Below are 22,083 nucleotides of genomic sequence, written 5' to 3'. Positions count from 1 at the left end.
CCGCACACTGAACAGATAATGAAATATGATGTATCTAAATAACAAACTACCAATTTCAGTGATGTAGTACCATGTTCAAAACATAAATATGTCCCTTAACATAAGGGTGCAGGCAATTAGGTAGAAGAGCCCATCAGTTAGCCCTGTTCAAGGATTTTCAATTTATGTCACAGGTCATTATGGATTTGATTTCAAACCCGCTCAAATAAAACATAAGGTTAATCGTAAATTTGGCATGAAGAAATGATGTTTGCTCTACCCCCATGTGTAGTGTAATAAAGTATAGTTTTTTTATTTGTCATAACGTCAAAGCACATGGACGCAAGCATCCTCGGGCTTTAACTATAACTATAATAGTTAGTGAATGGCCTACGTGATTCACATTTTACACATTGACAGTAACATACTATACATGTAATATCTAATTGCTGTAAAGCATGTCTTGAGTGTGTTGGCTTTGCACTGGCCAATCATTTTGTTCATTGTGCTTAAAATATATATGACATATTTGACATGATCTTTAAGGCTTAATTTACGCATATTTTATATTAAACTGTCAGTTCCTACCTTAGCCCCTGAGTAGCACGACCCCCCACAGATGTTCTCGAGTACACCACACTGGACATAGGTGCACTTGGTCAGTTCTGGATCAGGGTTGGGTTGTGGACTGAAATATACCAAAAGAATATGTGAGTTCAGATCAGCTGGTAGAATGGTGATACTGTCATGAGCTGTTATATTTCTACCCTGCACATTGCCCAAAACACTCACTTGTATGTACATGGCATAACTAACACTATAACCCATCTCAAGAACTACACTGTACAACAAACGCAACTTTGTATAAAGGGCACACTGCACTGCATATGCAAATATTACATTGTAAAACAATCATTACAACGTAGTACAATCACTACAGTCTGCGATACAATACATTGGATAGCAAGCACAAAAATGATTATTCACAGACTGCCATCAGTGTGGCGTTGAACAACCATTAACATATTGACTTACACATCAGAACATTTCCTCATTGTCTTCCTCCAGACATCGTATCTGACTGTGATGCCATTGGGCTGGGCTGGGGCTGTCCAGGTCACCTGCACAGATGTCGCCCCCAAGGCCTGTAGGGAGGGGACGGACACACCCTGGGGTAAGGCCTCAGCTGTGGTCCCCAAGGCTATCTGACTCTGGGTGCAGTTGAACTGTGTACATGCTTCAATCTGGAAATGATAACATTATGAGTGAGAAATTACCCCTTACATTATTAAATTAAATTAAGAATAAGTACAGGGCATTTTCCAGTTAATTGCTCAAATGCACTTAGATCCTCATTGATCTTGTCAAAGGCTCTGGTCAGATATGGTGCAATGGAGTAGTGTGTCTACTTACCCAGATCTGATACAATAGAGTGGTAGGTCTACTCACCAAGAACTGGTGCAATGGAGCGGTGGTCTACTCACCCAGATCTGGCATAATGGAGTGGTAGGTCTACTCACCCTGATCTGGTACAATGGAGTGGTTGTCTACTCACCCAGATCTGGCATAATGGAGTGGTAGGTCTACTCACCCTGATCTGGTACAATGGAGTGGTGGTGTACTCACCCAGATCTGGTACCATGGAGTGGTGGTCTGCTCACCCAGATCTGGCATAATGGAGTGGTGGTCCACTCACCCAGATCTGGTACAATGGAGTGGTTGTCTACTCACCCAGATCTGGTACAATTGAGCGGTGGTCTACTCACCCAGATCTGGCACAATGGAGTGGTGGTCTGCTCACCCAGATCTGGTACAATTGAGCGGTGGTCTACTCACCCAGATCTGGCATAATGGAGTGGAGGTCTACTCACCCAGATCTGGTACAATGGAGTGGTTGTCTACTCACCCAGATCTGGTGCAATGGAGTGGTTGTCTACTCACCCAGATCTGGTACAATTGAGTGGAGGTCTACTCACCCAGATCTGGTACAATGGAGTGGTGGTCTACTCACCCAGATCTGGTGCAATGGAGTGGTGGTCTACTCACCCAGATCTGGCATAATGGAGTGGTGTGTCTATTCACCCAGATCCGGTACAATGGAGTGGTGGTCTACTCACCCAGATCTGGCATAATGGAGTGGTGTGTCTATTCACCCAGATCCGGTACAATGGAGTGGTGGTCTACTCATCCAGATCCGATACAATCGAGTGGTGGTCCACTCACCCAGATCCGGTACAATGGAGCGGTGGTCTACTCACCCAGATCCAGTACAATGGAGCGGTGGTCTACTCACCCAGATCCTGTACACGGTGTAGGGCTGTAGTCCAGGCACAACAATAGATCCAGCGGTGGTCTGGTTGGTGGGGATCTTGCGTCCGTCAATGAAGACATTGTATCCTGTGATGTCACCATTAGGCTTCTGTGGGTCCATCCATGAGATCCTCAAAGTCTGACTGCTGATGATCGTCAGTGTAGGAGGGGACAGTCCTGATGGTGCTGGAGACAGATAAGAGTGACACAAATCCATCAAGTCTGACAGAAAATCTGTTTGACATGAATCAATGTGTCAGGGATTCTAACTGACAGAAATCCATCGTCTGATATACATTCAGTGTTTGGGATTCCAACTGACACATGTATATTCTATGTTGTTTGTTTGTTGTTAATTGTGCACTCAGCAATATTCCAGCTATATGATGGCGGTCTTTAAATAATCGAGACTGGACCAGACAATCCAGTGATTGACATCATGAGCATTGATCCATGCAATTGGGATATGATGACATGCTTCAACCAATCAGCGAGCCTGACCACCCGATCCCATTATTCGCCTTTTATGGCAAGCATGGGTTGCTGAAGACCTACTCTAACCCGGATCTTCATGGGTCACATAGAATATGTGACAGATTCTGTCCATGTTCGTACCTCCATCCTCTGTGCGAGCTGTCTTGGCCTCACTTGTCAATGAAGCTCCACCATATATGGTCAGAGTGACTGTCACCGTATAGTCAGTGTTGGGGCTCAGATTCTGCAGCAGGGTGGAGTTGTCTGCCCCTGGCACCGTGCGGCTGAATGTTCTGTCAGTACTCGTGACGTTGACCCGGAAGACCTGCACCTCGCCCTGCAGCTCCTCAGGACCTGGAAACATGGTCATGCATCATTACACTTCTGGTGCCAATTGGCATGAATGGACATTCCTAGAACTCTTCTGTACAACAGCAGGGTTTTACATAGCCTCGTTAAAATGAGAGTCATTTTGACTCATCACCCATTTTTGGGGGGCATGGGGTAAGGGTCATTTTCTAAATTTGTTAGTCATGATTTTTCAATTGAGACCCCAGGCCTCGACAGGGCCTTTGACAGGCCTGGACATGCACGTTTGCTGCGAAATACACTGTGAGTGTTGTAAGCCCTAGCCAGCTGATTGGCTGGTATGTTGTCATGCTCTGGTGCTGGATGTGTTCAGAGAGGTTGGTAGAGCTTACAGCGAAGCAATATGACGCCTTTCTGAACAGAAGGCACATCCTCTCGCCGGGGATCAAAACAGCCTTATCCACAATTGTTATAGGTTCATACAAGTATGATTGGGTTCATACTTTGATGTTCATGATAACAAAGTGTTTAATTTTGATATTGAAAATATTTGTTTGTTGTTTAGAATAATCACAGCACTCAGCAATATTACAACTATATGACGGCGGTCTGTAAATAATTGAGTCTGGACCAGACAGTCCAGCAATTGACATCATGATCTACTCAATTGGGATACGATGACATGCATCAATCAAGTCAGCGAGGCTGACCACCCGATCCTGTTAGTCACCTCTTAAGGCCAACATATGAGTTGCAGAAGACTTATTCTCTACATACCGGATCATCACGGGTCAATATATTGAAAATGTAAAATAAACCTTTTTAATGGTAGATTTAGTCTAAAAGATTATTTCTTTTGACATCGGTTCGATTCCTGCCAAGGCAAATATTTGTTCAACGTGCGACGCCATCTTGGAAACTACCTCTCGGGCTTGATCACGAGTATACTCGTGCTATAATGCGGTCAGCTGTGTTCAACAGCTTGTGCTTGCATCATATAGTGAGCGCCTGCCATCCTGAAAACGCATCAGTTACACATTGCCACAGAAATTTAATAATAGACAGTGGAAATTCCAAGTTTCTATTTTAGGAGAGTTTCAGTCTCGTTTAATTTTGAAAGTTTGGGTATTTATTTAAGTGTAAACAACTAGCTGGGTAGCGGTCAGTACAAATAACATTATTGTAAATACTTCCCTTTTCGAATTTATTGCATCAGCTATGACTAGTAAAGTAATGTATGTGAGTATTTCAGGAATTTATTGCATCAAATACGTGTCATATAAAACCCTGCAGCAACATTTGCAGGTATAACAGAAAGAAATTAGCGCTGACCCACTTGCTCAAACCAATCTACTTTCAGTGACTGGCAGCAAACTTTAAAAAAATAAAAGTAAAACAAAATAAAATATAAAATTCAAATGAATATCTAAATTAAGTTGAATCAGATAAATCAAATAACTTAAATTACATAAAGAAATAACTGATTCATTTATTTATTTATTTATTTATTTATTTATTTATTTATTTATTTATTTATTTATTCATTTATTTATTAACTCACTCATTCAAAAGTTAGCATATTGTGTTGCAACTGTTACAACAGGTACAAGCAGTAACTGGTCTTACTTGGAACAGTCCACTGTACGAGGATAGAGAGGTGGTCCACGACTCGCAGGGTCACGTTGGCTGCTCTCCGAGGGAAGCCCCCAAATGTAGTGACCTCTGCAGATGCGTTGCTTGTCTTCTGTCCAATATCATTGAACACTGTGACCCGATAGGCATATGTTGTGAACATGGGCAGTCCTCTGTCCTCGTAGAACAACCCTGTACCAGTGTACAGGCTCTGCCAGACACCGACGTCATTGATAGTACCTGCAACAGATAAAGGACATTTTCATACCTCCATGTTAGAATGATGAGATCTGATTGGTCAACGTGATCTTGACAAAATATGATGCATTCCACCTTTGAGGGAAATAAATTTCTCAACGGGAGAATGAATCCCTTATACCCCACCATGAACAAGACAGGCTGCACGTGGATTTCCGAGAGGCAGAATAAATCATTATACCTCGTTTTGAAACAAAAAGCTGCACGCTTTTTCCAGTCAATGAAAGTCATGTGACATAACACAAGTCGAACAGCTATTTTCTATTTGAATTTGTTTAATTTTTTTTACAATATCATATTAAAACATGTCGGTAAGATAAACTTGTTGTAGCAGGATCACTTAGGGTACATAGGGTTTTATGCATCCCTCCCTAGGATGCATGGCGCGGGACTCATAAAAACACATGTACCCCGAGTGATCCTGCTACAACTCATACTGATGCAGTATTTCTGCTCTCATTCTTAGGACTAGAAATTAACATTATATCGAAGTACATGTTGCTATCAATAACTTTAGAGGCATTATTCCCCTTGGCACTGTCCCGCTAGGCCCCTAATGTTTTATGACACACATTAGTGCTGGTTGGCTCCTGATTGGCTGTTCCTTTCCCCAGGTTCACCATCATGGCCTGTTACTCGTTAAAACAAGGAAGACATTCAGAACAATCATAGATTTAATCAAGGCCTTATAAACCTCCGGTGACGTCATCCTATTGTTCTCCAGTCGGGTTAAATCTCATAAACAGGGACGTTGTAAAGTCCCTGGGATTTTATATAATATCCCTGATATTTTATAGGATATTCAAGTCATATTTGCTATTAAATGTGTTATAATATACCAGGGATTTTATATAATGTCCTGGGTATTTTGTTAATATAACTTCCATTCAGATGGTAACATGTAATGAAATGTAAAATCAAATGGCAAATATTTTCTTTATATTCCCGAGGATCGAACTCGCAACCTTCATATCTGTAGCCCATTGAGTGTACCACAAGGCTACAGAGGTGTTGATAAGCCACACTGCTTTTTAGAATGTCCTTTTCAAGATCCGTACGCCGGCATCAGTGAGAACAAAAATGTTGATAAATGTTGTTTTAAGGTTCAAAATCGGTTTATAAGTAGGATAATACACTTCTCCTCAGGTTGTTATGATTTTTAAAACCCTTTCCCTCGGGATGCGGGTTTTAAATATCATAACAACCCTCGGACGTGTTTTATCCTATACATATCTAATTGCAAGCAATCATGAATTTAATATCGTGAAACAACCAACAAACATTCTATCCATCATGTGTCCAATTGCAGATAAATAAAATACATGGCTCTGCTCCGGGTCTCAGAGCTCCAGATTTCAGTTATTGAATGTTTACTGTGGGGTTTCTATTTTAATTGGTTTATTACATTTTTCATTGGGTAACCAAATTTTGCACTCATCTATTCATCACTCTATTGGGTTTTCCCCCAAATTAGTGAACATTTTAAGATGTTAAAAGAATGCAATGATGCTTTAGACATATACAACTGTTCTAAATATATAGGCTTGACTCAGAAAGTAAATTAGCTCGTATTTGCGTATCGGAAATGAGTTTCTTTGTATACATGCTGAAAAAGCTTCATTATGGGTAATTATTTGAGCTGTTTTTATACATTAGAGTTTTTCATTTAATGCATGTGTTTCTCTCCATGCAAGTTGATTGAAAGTAACTGGGTTTTAAATATTTTTGGGGAGTATTTCAAGCTAATACGCTGCTTATATGTAGCTCTGCAGTCATATATTTAAACAACAAAACAACCAACCAACTGTATAACTTCCATCATTTAACATTAATAGCTGTCAAATCTTCAATAATCTATAAGTCCCTATCAATGGAATGATTCTCTGTCTAACAGCTGTCTAATCTTCTGTCTACAGCTCACTACTGACGAAGAATGACTCATTGTCTAACGGCTGTCTAATCTTCTGTCTACAGCTCACTACTGATGAAGAATGACTCATTGTCTAACTTCTGTCTACAGCTCACTACTGACAAAGAATGACACACTGTCTAACGGCTGTCTAATCTTCTGTCTACAGCTCACTACTGACAAAGAATGACTCACTGTCTAACTTCTGTCTACAGCTCACTACTGACAAAGAATGACTCACTGTCTAACAGCTGTCTAATCGTCTGTCTACAGCTCACTACTGACGAAGAATGACTCACTGTCTAACAGCTATCTAATCGTCTGTCTACAGCTCACTACTGGCGAAGAATGACTCACTGTCTAACGGCTGTCTAATCTTCTGTCTGGCCAGTTCATATCTGAGAGTTGGTCCATTGGGCCGAGTGGGTCGCTGCCAGAGGACGGAGATCATGGACTGGGAGACAGCTGTTGGTGTTGGAGGCTGCTGACCATCAGGAATGTCGGGACTCGTCATCTTTGTCACTCCGATACTCTCTGTACAACCGCCCGCTGCAGACACATGCCAAGCTTGTGTTATGCAAATATTCCAGTGTCATTGCAGTTTCAAAACATAATTTGATAAGAGTATTTTAGAGTTGCTATAAATCATCTGAGTTGCCTCCCTTACCTCACCAGAGGGCAGTATTCTACCACAGAGCTCACCAGCATGCTTGTCCTAGATTAAACTAGTACATGAAACAGTAGCATCCACCAGTCCTGTCTGTGTTTACTTACATGTACAAGCTGTGAGGGTTACAACATACTCTGTGTAAGGTGTTAGGCCCGTCATGATGGCGCTCCTTTGAGTGACATTGCGAACTTCCGTGCGTGGTTCCGGCAGACGGATGATGTAGAACTCGAGTTTGCCATTGAGCTGCAGTGGTGTCTGCCAGGTGACGTTGATGGCCGTGGAGTTGAGGACTGTCACTGTTGGCGGGTTCACTCCAGCCGGACCTGGGGGAGACATGGTGAGCATGGTCAATACAAGATTAGACCAATCTCATTCAAATCAATCTTAGTGCTACCGCTAAACAAAAATCTAAGGACATCCCATTATGGGTCATGTTAATGTCTATCTCACACTTCATGGGTCATGTTAATGTCTATCTCACACTTCAGTGGGATAAACATTTGAATGGAAGCGACTTCGCTCAGCCCATGGGAAGTACTGCATACAATATCGGCTATATATTAGACTTTCCAGAAGATTCTTCTATTTAGTTTACAGATTTTGATTTGAGAACTTTGTCCAGAAGAACTTCAAAGCATAGTCTGGATTGGAAGCCACCAGTTGGAAGTTTGAAATTACTGTCACATAGCTCGAGAAAGCTGCTTTCTGATTGGCTAATACCAACTTCTTATTAGTCATTTCATTGTCTATCAAAGTTTGCGAAAGGTCATTCTGATGTGACCTGAAATGGGATATCTTTCTTTTTTTTACTTAATAATATTGTGCATGTTTATAATACACCAACTCTAATCCCTCAAGCATGCTCAAAACGCTACATTACTAGCCCAATCAATAGATCAGTGTTCACCCAATTTTCAATCTCAGCTTCCAGTTAAAGTACAGAGATACTTTGAACAGATAACTTCTGTTTAAAAAAATTATTGCTACAAAATGAGACTTCCACCTCACAAATGTGAAAAGATCTAAAAATTCATGACTTATGCTCTTATCAAACATTTTCATTTGCATTACGTGATGGTTTTGTGGTGATGGTGGCCCATGGACCGGTTCCTTCCCCAGCGGTGTTGATGACGCGGACGCGGTACTGGTAGACGGTGTGCGGGGACAACACTGGGGATGCATCCACATGGGCGCGGTCAGCAGCAGCAGCGACGGTGGCCACCAGGGCGGCATTGTCCGTGCCATTCAGTCGCCTCTCCACCATGTACTGCTGCAGCACACCGTTTGGGTTGGAGGGTGCAGTCCATGTTATCTGCACCGTCGTCGGTGACAGTGCTGTGAGGTTGGGGGCCAAGATGCCATCAGGGACTGAAAGGAAAGGAAGGCTCTGAACCTGCAGTGATGTCGACATACATACATAAAGCCTATACACTTCAGATCTGGGGTAGAATAGGGCTTCAGCAACCCATGCTTGCCGTAAAAGACAACTATACTTGTCCTAAGAGGTGACTAACAGGTTTCGGTGGCCAGGCTTACTAACTTTGTTGATGCATGTCATCATATTCCAATAGCTTGGATCGATGCTCATCATGTCAATCACTGGACTGCCTTGTCCAGACTTGATTATTTACGACCGCAATCATATACAGTAAACTATGGTTATAAGGAACTCAAAGGGACCACTAATTTTGGTTCGTTATAACCGTAGTTCATTATAAGCATTTCGACTGAATTTCCTCATTCTTGTTGAGGGAGTAAAATGAGGAGGAGGTGTTGGTACTTAATCCAAATAATCCCTTGCCTTCAATTGTCTAGTGAGTTTGTTTTTCCGTTACAAGCGTGTTTGTTATATCTATTAATGGCGACATTTGCTAAGATATTGGCTAGTGAACAATCCCAATTAGCATCCCTTCCGACTTATTTATTCGCGTATCATACGTACTCGTGTGTTATATGAACCCTTAATTATGGGGCATTTAATTCTGGAAAAATATATCTGTTGTACATAAACATTTCAGACATAAACCACGAGATTTATCTTTCAACTCTGTTTTTTTCACTAAAATAACATTCTAATAAGAACCCCCTATTTCTAAATTTGAGAGCGCCCCGGGCGCTTATTACGGCGAATACGGTAATGAAATATACAGCCAATGACAGGACGATAAAACAGTTCATTATATCCGTCAGTTATGTTTTATTTTTCTACAAACACCAAGATGTATACTACACAAAAGAAGTTAAAGAACACCTGATTCATTCATGTTACTATAGTCAATCTGTTTCCATATCTCAGTAGAAATAACATGTTTTCAAATGGGGATGACATTAATAAGCAAGCAAAGAAGTTAAAGAATGGCCAATTCTTTCGCATTACTATATCTTCTTTTGTGTTCATTCCCATAGGGGAATTCATTACATAATTGAAATAGATATATAATTATATATAGGCCAAAAGTTTGAGACATATAACTACAGTTGATACAAGAGAGTAATGGGAAAGAATAGGGTTCCCTTAACTTCATTTGAGTAGGGGGGCACGGGTGGCCCAGTCGTCTAAGGCGCCGCGATTCGCTGTGCAGAGTTACGTCCCTTGGGCACGCCAGAAACCTATGATTGTGGGTTCGAATCCTGGTTCGCCCCGATTATGTTTCTAGGTTTGTCAGCACCATATCCGTGCTCGTGGGTTTCACCGAAGTGGTAAAAGTCTAAGACCTGCGTCACTTCGGGCTTTCCTCCCACATTAAGCTGACACGCCGCGATATAACTAGAATACTGTTAAAAGCGGCGTTAAACCCAACTCACTCACTCATTTGAGTAGTATAATTTCTAAAGCTGTGAAGCACACTTTGTAACACTAACCAGGTGAGGTAATCAATATCTATGTGAAAATGGGAGAACCAGTTATAGCTCAGAGTTTTAATGTTGGTTTGAATGGTCAGTGCTGAATGTGACTTGTCCAGGCTCTGTGTTCCTGATGGATTACCCACTAATTAGCTCTAAGCGTTATTTACCTGCTTGAAGCGTCCTGACTTGATTTGAGTCAGCACTCTTGGTACACCCACCAACAGTGCATGCTTCAATACTGTACATGTAGTAGCTGTACGGGATGAGATTGTTAGCCTGGAATGAGGTCTGGTTGCCAGGCAACTAAAATGAAGAAAGAAAAAAACTGTATATCAACAAGAGTTTGCTCAGAAAAATCATCTTGTAAATTTTGTATTTACAATCAGATTTACATAAACAGTCAAACCCACTTATCTCGAACCCGGTTATATCGAATGTACAGGGGCGGTCGGGTAGCCCAGTGGTTAAAGCGTTCGCTCGTAAAGCCGAAGACCCGGGTTCGATTTCCGACATGGGTACAATGTGTGAAGCCCATTTTGCCCATATTGCTGGAATATTGCTAAAAGCGGCGTAAAACCATACTCACTCACTTGAATGTACCGATATCCTGACCCTATTGTCCAATCCAGACTGCCTCACTAAATAAATATGTATAAATTTGCCCACTTATCTCGAATTCGAGATAGAAATACAGTGCGCTAGCTCGAACCTTGTATATGGTCCCTCCTTTGACTTTATATACAGCTTTGTACCTGTATCTTGGTTTGACTGTATGTACGTGTCAGATTCATGGCACATTCTCATATACATTTCCTATCTATGACAGAACTATGACATGTCAATAAATGTGATGAATTATGTAAAGTCTGATTTTATATGAATATATACACCCTAATCCTTGAAATACGACAGACACAATTCAGTCATGAAGTCATATGTAGGACGTATCTTACACATCATGTTTTGTGACAAAAGGATTTTACATTTCTACCACAAAGTATTTATTTTGACATAGGTTAGAGGTCTGCCATTAATATGAGCCAAAATGTGCCAAACCTACAGTCAAACATGCAACACTGAGTGAGATTTGTTTAAGGCTTCTTTGACCAGTACTTCAGATATGTCACAGCTTGATGTGGAGAAAAGCCTGAAGTGATGCAGGTCTAAGACGTTTACCATTTTGGTGAACTCACAAGCATAGATATGGTGCTGACAAACCTAGAAACATAATCAGGGCGAACACGGGATTAAACAAGGGCAAAAGTGAGCGTGGCTCACTAATACCCCCGATCCGCCTAGTGTGTCAGTAGTTTCAAATTAAATAATGGATAGGGTTAGGGTTTGAAAAATTCATAAAAAAATGGAAAATTAATATAAACAATTCTTTTCTTTTCACTGCACCCCTCCATATGACATAAGACTATATGTACTAAGTTTCAGATTAATCCACTGAATAGTTTAAGAGAAATCGCACGGACAAAGTTTTTGGACGGATGGACGGAACCTTGGTATAACTATATACCTCCGACCTAAAAGGTCGGGGGTATAAAAAACCCTACAATTACTGGTTTCTGGTGTGACCAAGGGACACAACTCTGCACAAATATTTTTTTTGGCACAGTAAATGCAATGATGGAAGTTTTGAAAGACAAATTCTGCAGGTCAGTAAGATATATGACTCACAGAGAGATAGGTCCCTCTCATAGATACAAGCTCCTCTATACTTACAGTGAGCCTGACTTGTCCATTCTCGTAGAGTCTGTATTCTCGTATGATGCCATTGGGGTTGAGGGGGCGTATCCAGGTGAGACTGATGTACCGAGCTTGGACCTCAGCAATTGTGGGTGGGTCAAGGCCGACTGGACCTGCACACAAGGATGAACAGAAAAACGATTAGCACAACCTCTGCAAGATAGTACTTGTAAAACAGAAGGAAAAGCAAATACTTTCATCCAATGGGTGGTCACTATTTTGGTCACAGTGAGTACTTATAAATGCTGATGAAGTATGGTAAAGATTACAGTTTACAGAGGAGTTAAACTGTCATTTTTGGGGAAACTTGTACATTGCAGCATGACAGGCCTTAAACAACAAATAACTAACAGTTTATATGAAACCATGCAATCTGCTTCAAATGTGAATGGTTGGCACAATCTGCAGTGTATAGTTCGTGGAACTCGAGTATTTGTCTGTATTTACCTGAGGATATAAACAAACATAGTCACAAGAAAAAGAGACAGAATGTTTATGTTCCGATATGGTACTGGCTCTCGTCCTCTATCTATTACAGGGGCGGTCGGGTAGCTCGTCACCCCGAAGATCCGGGTTCGATTCCCGACATAAGTACAATGTGTGAAGCCCTTTTCTGTTGTCCCACGCCGTGATATTGCTGAAATATTGCTAAAAGCGGCATAAAACCATACTTACTCACTATCTGTTACAGAGTTTCTGTAAAACTTTAGGGTCAGCATAACAATTTGTGTAAAACAGACAAATGGCTGTCTATTATGGATTTGGGCTCCTTTATTTCATTTTTTGGTTTATGATTCAGTAATTTAGATCAGTACTTTTTTTAACAAAAGTCATTTCAAACGTTTTTGTCAAAAAGTTAAATATATTGACATGTGTGATTAGCGCCAACTTGCACAAAGCAATCTTATGGCTAAGATGATCGTAACTCCCATGCTTTACAGGCTTACAATAGTCGTAGCGCTAAGATCGCTTTTTGCAAGTGGGTCCTGGAGTTCCACTCAAGACTTGTGATTTTCAGATATATTTTTTCTCCAATTTTAATCATAATTTTCAAAAATGTTAATCTAATGTTGGTGTCTTGGTAACTTACGATCCTGTTTGGTAACCTGCGGGACCCAATTGGAGTATGTGGACCCGAGACTGTTGAAGGCCTGGAGGCGGAACTCGTACTCATTGAAGGGCAGCAGGTTCTGCTTGAGGTACGACAAGGTGACGGTTGGTCCAAACACACTGAACAGAGAACATAGGTCAACCCTCAAATCTGAGGTATTGGTACAAAGGCATTGACGAAGGCATCAGTTTTTTCTCTCTCTTTTTTAAAGGCAAATGTATTGCAATGCAATTTTGCCATGATGGCTGTCTACTTCAATTAGCTTCATGTTAGTACAGTTTCAAACCCACAATAGCCAATATTAACATCTACATACTGAGCCTTATAAGCCATAAGTTATGAAGTGGAGGTCGGAGAGTGTATACGTCTGTTACTTATTGTCACCAGTACCAGGAACTTTATTAGGATCAGGACTGCATTAGGTCTTGCTTCTCATCACTCTCTAACATTATGTTAAATTTCACTGCAAAATCTGATGGTTTGATTTTGGGTGCAGATACCTGAACAACAGCCAGAACACGAATGAGTCAGTGAGTGAGTGAGTGTGGAGGCACCATACTGTGTCTGAGTGGGGTATCTTTGTTAAACTGCGGCATGGTATCGCAGTTGATGAGTACTATAAGCCAGCCTTTGTCCGGACAATAACCTAGAATGTGACATTAAACTCAATTTCACCTCTATTGTCACATGCCCGAGCAAGGTCTGCACACTTTCCCAAGATTGTGATATCAAGTTCTCCACAGAGAGTTTAATTCAGTAATATACGACTCATGGTCGTTGTTTATCGAACAATAAAACACTGCAGGGAGAATAAACCATGAGGGATGCAGCCCCAAGTGGTTTATTCTCCCATTCTCCCTGCAGTGTTTTATTTTACGATAAATACAGAATCTCACCCGAGTGTCTTTTGATATCAAATATATCAACGAGTGATGACATATTTGATATCAAAAGACACTCGGGTGAGATTTTATTTATCATCTAACATCATTCTTCCAACCTTTTCAGTTTGTAGACAGTAATAAGCAGTGTCTTAAGTGTAAAAAGTACTGCTGACAGCTTCAGTAGCAGAACCATTAGTGTGGTCATTTGATTGTGACATCATGGTACCTGTAACCAATGGCATCACAATGGTCTGCAAAGCATTGTGATGCAATTTCATTGCAGCGATATCTCCAATGTAGATATCTCCTGTGGGAACCAGTTTTGGGTGATAAACAATGACCACAAGTCATGTTTCTTCTTCTATAAGATATCAACATTTTGTACAGCTTTTGTACAGATGTCAATAACATGTACAAGCTTTAAAAACATTTACCCATATTTAAATAAGGCTGACTCCCTGTATACAAGCTGACCGCTTCAGTGTTGGACAAGTCCATTTTATGTACAGTGGGGTTAAGTTTAGTATTCTCAAATTGCAATGTTGATTATCTTCTGCACCTCTTCTCCCAATAACGATTGTCATATCCCTCCCACCTTTGGGCGTGATCGATCAGCCAGTGCAATCCTCTGCATCGCCCAGCTACATCTATGGGGACCAATTCACTAGACACTCCCCTCTAAAAAATAATGTCGTCCAATTTACAACATTCTCAACTTGCGAGTTCATGTTCGAATCTCGTCATGACGGAACAATGACGTCATGACAGAATCTCGTCAAGACAGAACAATGTTTTATTGTGAAACAGACCATGCATTGTTCTTTGCAATATCACGTAGCGATCTTATATTAGATATTTCACAAGCTGTACAATCCCATGTAGATAGGTTAATGGCTGACTTAGCACTGTGGAATATGTAATCAATTCCCATGAATCTAATAATAGCCACAGCCCTGTTGGTATTGCCTTTTCAAAATTGCCACTGTCTGTATAGAGCTCCTTCATGTCCTGTTTTGAAGTTTTCCCACACGAAAATATTCAGCTGTGACTCTGGTGCTGCTTATTGGACTACTTGAATAATGTCAATGTTGTGACCAGATACTAACACCAGACTCCTTGACTTTTTTACTTCAGAACTTAATTCATCATCTAAAACTGGCTTTCACAGGACAGATCATGCAATATATCTAGGAGATATTACTACAATGTAATTGCATCACAATGCTTTGCAGATCATTGTGACATCATCAGTTACCATGATGTCACAATTGATGACATCACAACTCTGTCTGCTACTGAAAGGGGCAGTCGGGTAGCCTAGTGGTTAAAGCGTTCGCTCACCACGCTTAAGACCTGGGTTCGAATCCTGACATGGGTATAATCTGTGAAGCCCATTTCTGGTGTCCCCGCCATGATATTGCTGGAATATTGCTAAAAGCGGTGTAAAAATCAAACTCACTCACTCACTCTCTCTGCTCCTGAAACCGGTAAGCTGTACTTTCTACACTCAACACACTGGTTATTACAATTGACAAACTTAAAAAGTTGGAAAAATGATTTCAATAAAAGTTTAAAACTTCTCTACAAGCCTCAGGGTTTTAAACATTTATCAATTTGAGTTGAAATATTTGATATTAAAATACACTAGAGTGGTATTCTTTAGATATTGACTTACTCCTGAATGATGGCACTTGGTCTCTTTTCTCGGAACTGCAGGATATAGGCGGCATCTTCCTCCGCATTGACCCGTCCAACGGCTTGCCAGGTGACCCTGATGGATGTGGAGGTCTCGGACACCAACACAGGTGGTGGGACACCGTCCGGGGCTGTGGACAAACACAGAGGTGCAGTGTGCTGACCACATGGCAGAACACTGGTGGACACACGCCATGGACATTGGGAAATGTAGCTTTGAACATTAACACAGAATTGTAATAATGAACACTTGGGTATTGTTATGTTGAACACTTGGATATTGTTATGTTGAACACTTGGGTGTTGTAATGTTAAACACTAAGTCTTGTCAATTGTTATGTTAAACACTTGTGAATTGTTATGTTAAACACTTGGGTGTTGTTATGTTGAACACTTGGGTATTGTTACGTGAACACTTGTGAATTGCTATGTGAACACTTGTGAGTTGTTATGTTGAAGACTTGGGTGTTGTAATGTTGAACACTTGGGTATTGTTATGTTGAACACTTGGGTAATGTTATGTTCAACACTTGGGTGTTGTAATGTTTAACACTTGTGAATTGTTATGTTGGACACTTGTGAATTGTTATGTTGGACACTTGTGAATTGTTATGTTGGACACTTGTGAATTGTTATGTTGAACACTTGTTCCCTAGGACAGAACTGATCCAATTAGGGTCAGCGATATGCTGACATGTCACCCAGAACTGATCCCAGTAGGGTCAGCCAGAACTGATCCCATTAGGGTCAACGATATGCTGACATGTCAGCCAGAACTGATCCCAGTAGGGTCAGCGATATGCTGACATGTCAGCCAGAACTGATCCCAGTAGGGTCAGCCAGAACTGATCCCATTAGGGTCAACGATATGCTGACATGTCAGCCAGAACTGATCCCAGTAGGGTCAGCGATATGCTGACATGGCGGCAAGAACTGATCCCAGTAGGGTCAGCGATATGCTGACATGGCGGCCAGAACTGATCCCAGTAGGGTCAGCGATATGCTGACATGGCGGCCAGACATAACCATGCTGTGGACAGCCTCCACTTGAGTTTCAGTTGTGGCATCTTCATGACGACCATCTTCTGACCTGACTTCATCATGTTCATCTCCTGTTAAACTTCTTCCTCTCTTAACTTCAGAAGCCCATTTCTCAACCGATGAATGAGAAGGGTAGTCATCCCAAAATGTGCTTGTCATATCTTTGCATATTTCCTTTGGTGTATTGACCTTCTTATGCAGGTTCTAATTACAGCTTATTTCACAGATCTCTCCTTTTATGCAGTTTCTCTCACCCACATCAAATTCTCTAGGTGACTTCTAATTTGTCATGTTTTTTTTGTATGAAAGTCATTTTAGGTGATAGATAATTGGAGATGTTAGTGGAAATATCACTCGTAACAAAAACAAATTTCACTAAAAACTATATGGATTCTACATGATAATTGGTTGTCAGCCGTTCCTTGATTTTGAGATTCTGAGCTACTTACATCCTGGGGGGAGGTCTGCCTGTGCGGTGGCGCTGAGGATGAAGCTGCGGGTGTTGGAGGCGTTGACCTGGACGGTGTAGCCCGACATGGGGATGAGCCCGGTGATGGTTATCAGCTGATACACTGTCGTGTCTCGATACAGGCTCCGCCGCTCTCGCACTATACTGTAGTCCCAGTTGTCTGCAATAAAATATGAACCATTTAACAGCTTGGTCAGTGAAAACATTTTTGAAAATACCCTTCAAAACAGGTTTTTGCTGGTCCACAGTTTAACCATGTGACAGGTAAATGCTCACTGAATGAATAGAGACTAGCCAGGTGAGGAGCCTTTGAATGCAGTAAGTCTGAATCATAAAGACCTGGGCATTTCCAGACCAATATTGAAATATAGAATTTGAGTTATGAGATGAATATGAAAATAAGCCTATATTTTCAGTTCACCTCAACTGTTTATTCCTGTCTTGATTTGGGGGTAATATAATACTGAAAGTTGAAAGACAGTACAAGGTTTGAAAAAGAGATCATGAATGAAAAAAATTGAGTAATTGAATGCAACAGCATTCTACGATACACAGCAAATGTAAAATCAAATCTGACAGTACTAAATTTTACATTTGAAACCTCATGCTTGGTTCCCAATTCAATTCAGCACCCCACCCGTGAAGAAGAATAGGTCTTCAGCAACCCGTGCTTGCTGTAAAAGGCGACAATGCTTGTTGTAACAGGCAGCGAACGGGATTGGGTGGTCAGGCTCGTTGACTAGTTGATGCATGTCATCGTATCGCAGTTGACTGGATTGATGCTCATGATGTCAATTACTGGATTGTCTGGTTGAGGCTTGATTATTTACAGAACGGCGTCATATAGCTGGAATATTGCTGAGTGCGGCATTAAACAACATACAAACCAAAAAAAACAATTCAGCACTGTCAAATCTCTAGGTAATTTAGTTCTTCTCTCAAAGTTTTACCTGGATCCTTGTAGAACAGTCCTTCAAAGTACACATCATAATATAACTTCCCATTGGGACTAGCAGGGGCAGTCCAGCTGGCATTGACTGAGCGAGAATCAGCGACGACGACATCCAGGAGGACGGTGCCGGCTGGTGGAGACTCCTGTGTCCGCGCCTGCACCTCCTCGCTGAATCCACAGCCGATGCTTGTGCAGGCCGCCACTTGGAATATGTGGAGGCTGTATGGCTGGAGACTAGCAACACGGAACTCTCTAACCAAGGTGTTGGAAACTTTGATGCCATTCTGGTAGAGGTCATACCGCACTATCGCGCCTAGAAACAGACAGTGGTTGTTACAAGAATCTTCAGGAGGGCACATCATGATTAGAATTGAATTCTATTGTGGTGTACCATAGTACCATAAAAATACCAGTTAACTAGGCCTGGTGCTTTCTCAGATGATGCTTCAGCATTTGCTTAACATTGAAATTTTTTGTCATTTGAAAAACTAGTGTCACAACCCTGTAGCTCACATGGATATGTAGTCAACAGTTTAAATTGTCAACAAAAACAATTACCATATTCGACTTATAAGCGCCCTGCACGGCGATATTTGCTATTATAGTGGCTAGTGAACAATCCCAATTAGCACCCCTTCTTATTGATGAAGTACACAAGACTTATCATTCGTGTGTTATACGCTCCCTGAGTTAAGGGCAATTAAATTCTGGAAAATTATATCTGTCGTATGTGAACATTTTAGGCTGTCAGCATAAACCACGAAATTTACGATCTTGCAACACCAAAATAATATTCTAATAAGAGCACAGGGCGCTTATTTGTTCAAATATTTCGGCATACACTCTAAAATCTTATGATTTGAAAAAATATACAAAGTTCAGCTCCATCAGCCTTGCAACTTCAGACGAAAAGACATTTACTGAGCCAAATATGCATTTTTTTTCAAGAGAAATTAGGAGCAAAGTCTAATACTGTATAAAATTGAAAATATCGTAAACAACCGGAATATATACGTTCAGTTCCACTACTAACTACACATGTACCAAGTTTCATTCCATTTTGAAAAATAAACCTGGTCATGTAGAGGCCATAACAGGTCTCAGTTTTCAGTACAGTCAAAGTGCAAAGGTCAGAATATATGTAGATCTGGGTTAGAATTAGTCTTGAGCAACTTGTGCTTGTTCCCCTGTGAAGATCAGGCATTCAGGTTGAGAATTGTTTCCTGGTAAACGCTACCTATCGTAAGTGGTCTATATTATGACTGCAGCACCTGACATCAGCAGAGAATGATCAACATTCCCACTTACCATTTGGCTGCTGGGGGACTGTCCATGTGACGAAGAGTTCGGAGGGACTGGGCGAGGTCACTACTGGGGCAGGCACGCCATCAGGGGCACTCTCCTCTGTGGTAACACTGCTGGGGTCACTCCGGCGACACCCACCTCCTGTACAAGCCTACAGGGACACAATGTTATACAATGTGACCAAGTTATATACAGGTTGGATAGAATGGGAGATTCGGATGGACCAATGTAGAGAATGGTGACATTGCCAGACTTATTTACAGTTTTGGTTTACAGATTTATTTCAGGAAAAACGTCTGGTTGGTAGGTGGTAAAGAAACAGAATAGATATATTTTGCATTCTATTTTTAAGCACTTTTCAGTGTTTTTGGAATCTGTAAACCAATTTAAACAAAGAAAATGTTGCTTCTTTGATTCTTTCTCGCTAGCCATTGACTTGCTTGTCCTACTTCTCTACTCATGCTAATGTGTGTCCAGTGGGCGTCCTATGATTGGCTACTCAGAATTGAGATACAAATTTTAAAAAAAAAATTATGTCCCAAATTCATGGTAGAATTCCGATTAAACATCTTACAAACAGAAGTAATTATCTGAATGCTGCCCTGGGCGTTCCTCACCGCAAGTCTGATGTAGTAGGTGGTCCCCGCAGTGAGGTTGGTGAGGATGTAGGAGGTGAAGGCGTCAGAGTTGTTGTACACAACCGGCCCGGGAGAACTTGCATCCAGAGACAGGTACAGAATATATCTATCCAGCATCCCGTTCAGCTGCTCTGGCTTACTCCATCTTACATCCACTCTGTTTGTTCCTGTAGCAGCCAATGGAATACCACTGTCCATCATGCATTGATGAGTGATCGGTGGCTTATTACACTGGTGGGTCAGAGGGAATCAGGGGAGGGTCACCAAAACATATGACTGTCATTAGGGAGGGTCATAAAAAAATAATACATGTATTTGGGGAGGGTCAGGAATAAATGGATATTTTATAAAAAATAAAAAGTGTGTTTTGGGTTTATCTCCTCAGGGAGGGTCGTGAAAAAAATGTACAAGGACATGGTGAGGGTCTACCACATAAATGATCAGCACCAAGGGAGGGTCATTATTTTCAGTACATTAGTGCATCAAAAACCTCTGACCCATCCCTGTTGTATTATATGACAGGTCCCTTATGAACCTGCCGCTTCATCAGCCTTAGTGACCTGTTAAGATCCGCGGTAGAATATGTCTTCAGCAACCAATGCTTGTCGTAAAAGGCGGCTATGCTTGTCGTAAGAGGCGACTAAAGGGATCGGGTGGTCAGGCTTGCTGACTTGGTTGATACATGTCATTGATCCCAATTGCATGGATTAATGCTCATGATTTCAACCACTAGATTGTCTGGTCCAGACTTGATTATTTACAGACTGCCGTCATATAGAAGTTATATTGCTGAGTACAGCATTAAACAACAAACAAACATCAATCTTGGTGATGTTCACAGCTGGGAATGGATACACAAATACAAAAGCACATTCCACCCTACCCATGATTCAATGATCTAGACTGGTGGCTCACTCGAAGATGCATGCTGAATGACATTGAAGTTATGGTTATGTTTAGGAATGCTTATGATCACATTGAAGACGAGACAAACACACTGATGGTTATAAAGAAAAAGATGATAAATAAAAAACTTAAACAACTGATGCTGAACTATTCTTTTGTCTTGATTTGAAGTGAAAATTGAACTGACAACTGCTTCTCTTAATATTCAATGTAGTGGAAACTGTTCCTCATAATGAACCATTCACCACTCTGTTTCACAAAACATAACCCAGTGCTGGAAATTCATGTCACTTCACCTTCTGGGTTAGAACTAGTCTTCAGCAACCCATGCTTGTTGTACGAGGTGACTAATGGGATTGGGTGGTCAGGGTCGCTGACTTGGTTGATGCATGTCATCATATCCCAGTGTTGTAGATTGATGTTCAATTCCTGGATTGTCCTCCAGAACTGATTATTTACAGACCACATTCATACAGCTTGAATATTGCGAAGTGTGGCGTTAAAAATACAAACAAAGAACAAAAAAAAAAAACAACTCCTTGCCGACTGACCCACCTAGAGCAAGTAGTCGAGGTCTGCTGACTGCAGAGGGTGGGAGTTGGGCAGTGTTGAGGACCACAGAGGGACTCTCCATACAGCCTGCAGACGTACAGGCCTTGATGTACAGGGAGTAGCCAGTGAAGACACGGAGGTTGGTCACGTTGAACTCCTTCCTGCCTCCAGTGTAGATGATCCGGTTGTCCATGTACAAGAAGTAGCCTGTGATGAGGCCGTTGGGCTTGGAGGGTTCACCCCATTTCACCAGCAGGTATGTTGGACCAGCTTCAGCAACAGGAGGCTGAACATTCTCCGGAGCTGTGAAACGGAACACACAAAGCTCTGTACATAACCTTTAGTTTTTATTAAAAGTACTATAGATTTTAGATATTTACATTAGATTAC

The 22,083-nt window shown here is 41.3% G+C and overlaps 1 protein-coding gene across 1 annotated transcript in view; it reads right to left on the bottom strand.

Moving 5' to 3' along the window:
• LOC139441966 (usherin-like) overlaps positions 1 to 22,083 on the bottom strand; it is a 114,831-nt gene that overhangs the window by 27,229 nt on the left and 65,519 nt on the right. Inside the window, exons 31-47 of the mRNA XM_071222710.1 lie at positions 21,697 to 21,996; positions 20,215 to 20,402; positions 19,601 to 19,748; positions 18,291 to 18,605; positions 17,321 to 17,500; positions 15,811 to 15,961; positions 13,231 to 13,370; positions 12,117 to 12,253; positions 10,556 to 10,691; positions 8,613 to 8,909; positions 7,646 to 7,864; positions 7,229 to 7,420; positions 4,699 to 4,944; positions 2,905 to 3,117; positions 2,273 to 2,475; positions 1,015 to 1,223; positions 568 to 667 (exon numbers count right to left, since the gene is read on the bottom strand). Of these exons, the coding sequence (XP_071078811.1) occupies positions 568 to 667; positions 1,015 to 1,223; positions 2,273 to 2,475; positions 2,905 to 3,117; positions 4,699 to 4,944; positions 7,229 to 7,420; positions 7,646 to 7,864; positions 8,613 to 8,909; positions 10,556 to 10,691; positions 12,117 to 12,253; positions 13,231 to 13,370; positions 15,811 to 15,961; positions 17,321 to 17,500; positions 18,291 to 18,605; positions 19,601 to 19,748; positions 20,215 to 20,402; positions 21,697 to 21,996 (3,374 nt within the window). The remainder of the gene's footprint in view (positions 1 to 567; positions 668 to 1,014; positions 1,224 to 2,272; positions 2,476 to 2,904; positions 3,118 to 4,698; positions 4,945 to 7,228; positions 7,421 to 7,645; positions 7,865 to 8,612; positions 8,910 to 10,555; positions 10,692 to 12,116; positions 12,254 to 13,230; positions 13,371 to 15,810; positions 15,962 to 17,320; positions 17,501 to 18,290; positions 18,606 to 19,600; positions 19,749 to 20,214; positions 20,403 to 21,696; positions 21,997 to 22,083) is intronic.

Source organism: Haliotis cracherodii, unplaced genomic scaffold (assembly GCF_022045235.1).
Source record: "Haliotis cracherodii isolate W230 unplaced genomic scaffold, xgHalCrac1.p SCAF_5, whole genome shotgun sequence".
Classification (NCBI taxonomy): Eukaryota; Metazoa; Mollusca; class Gastropoda; order Lepetellida; family Haliotidae; genus Haliotis; species Haliotis cracherodii.
Note: the sequence above shows the minus strand (reverse complement) of the source record. Positions and strands in the feature narration are given on the sequence as shown.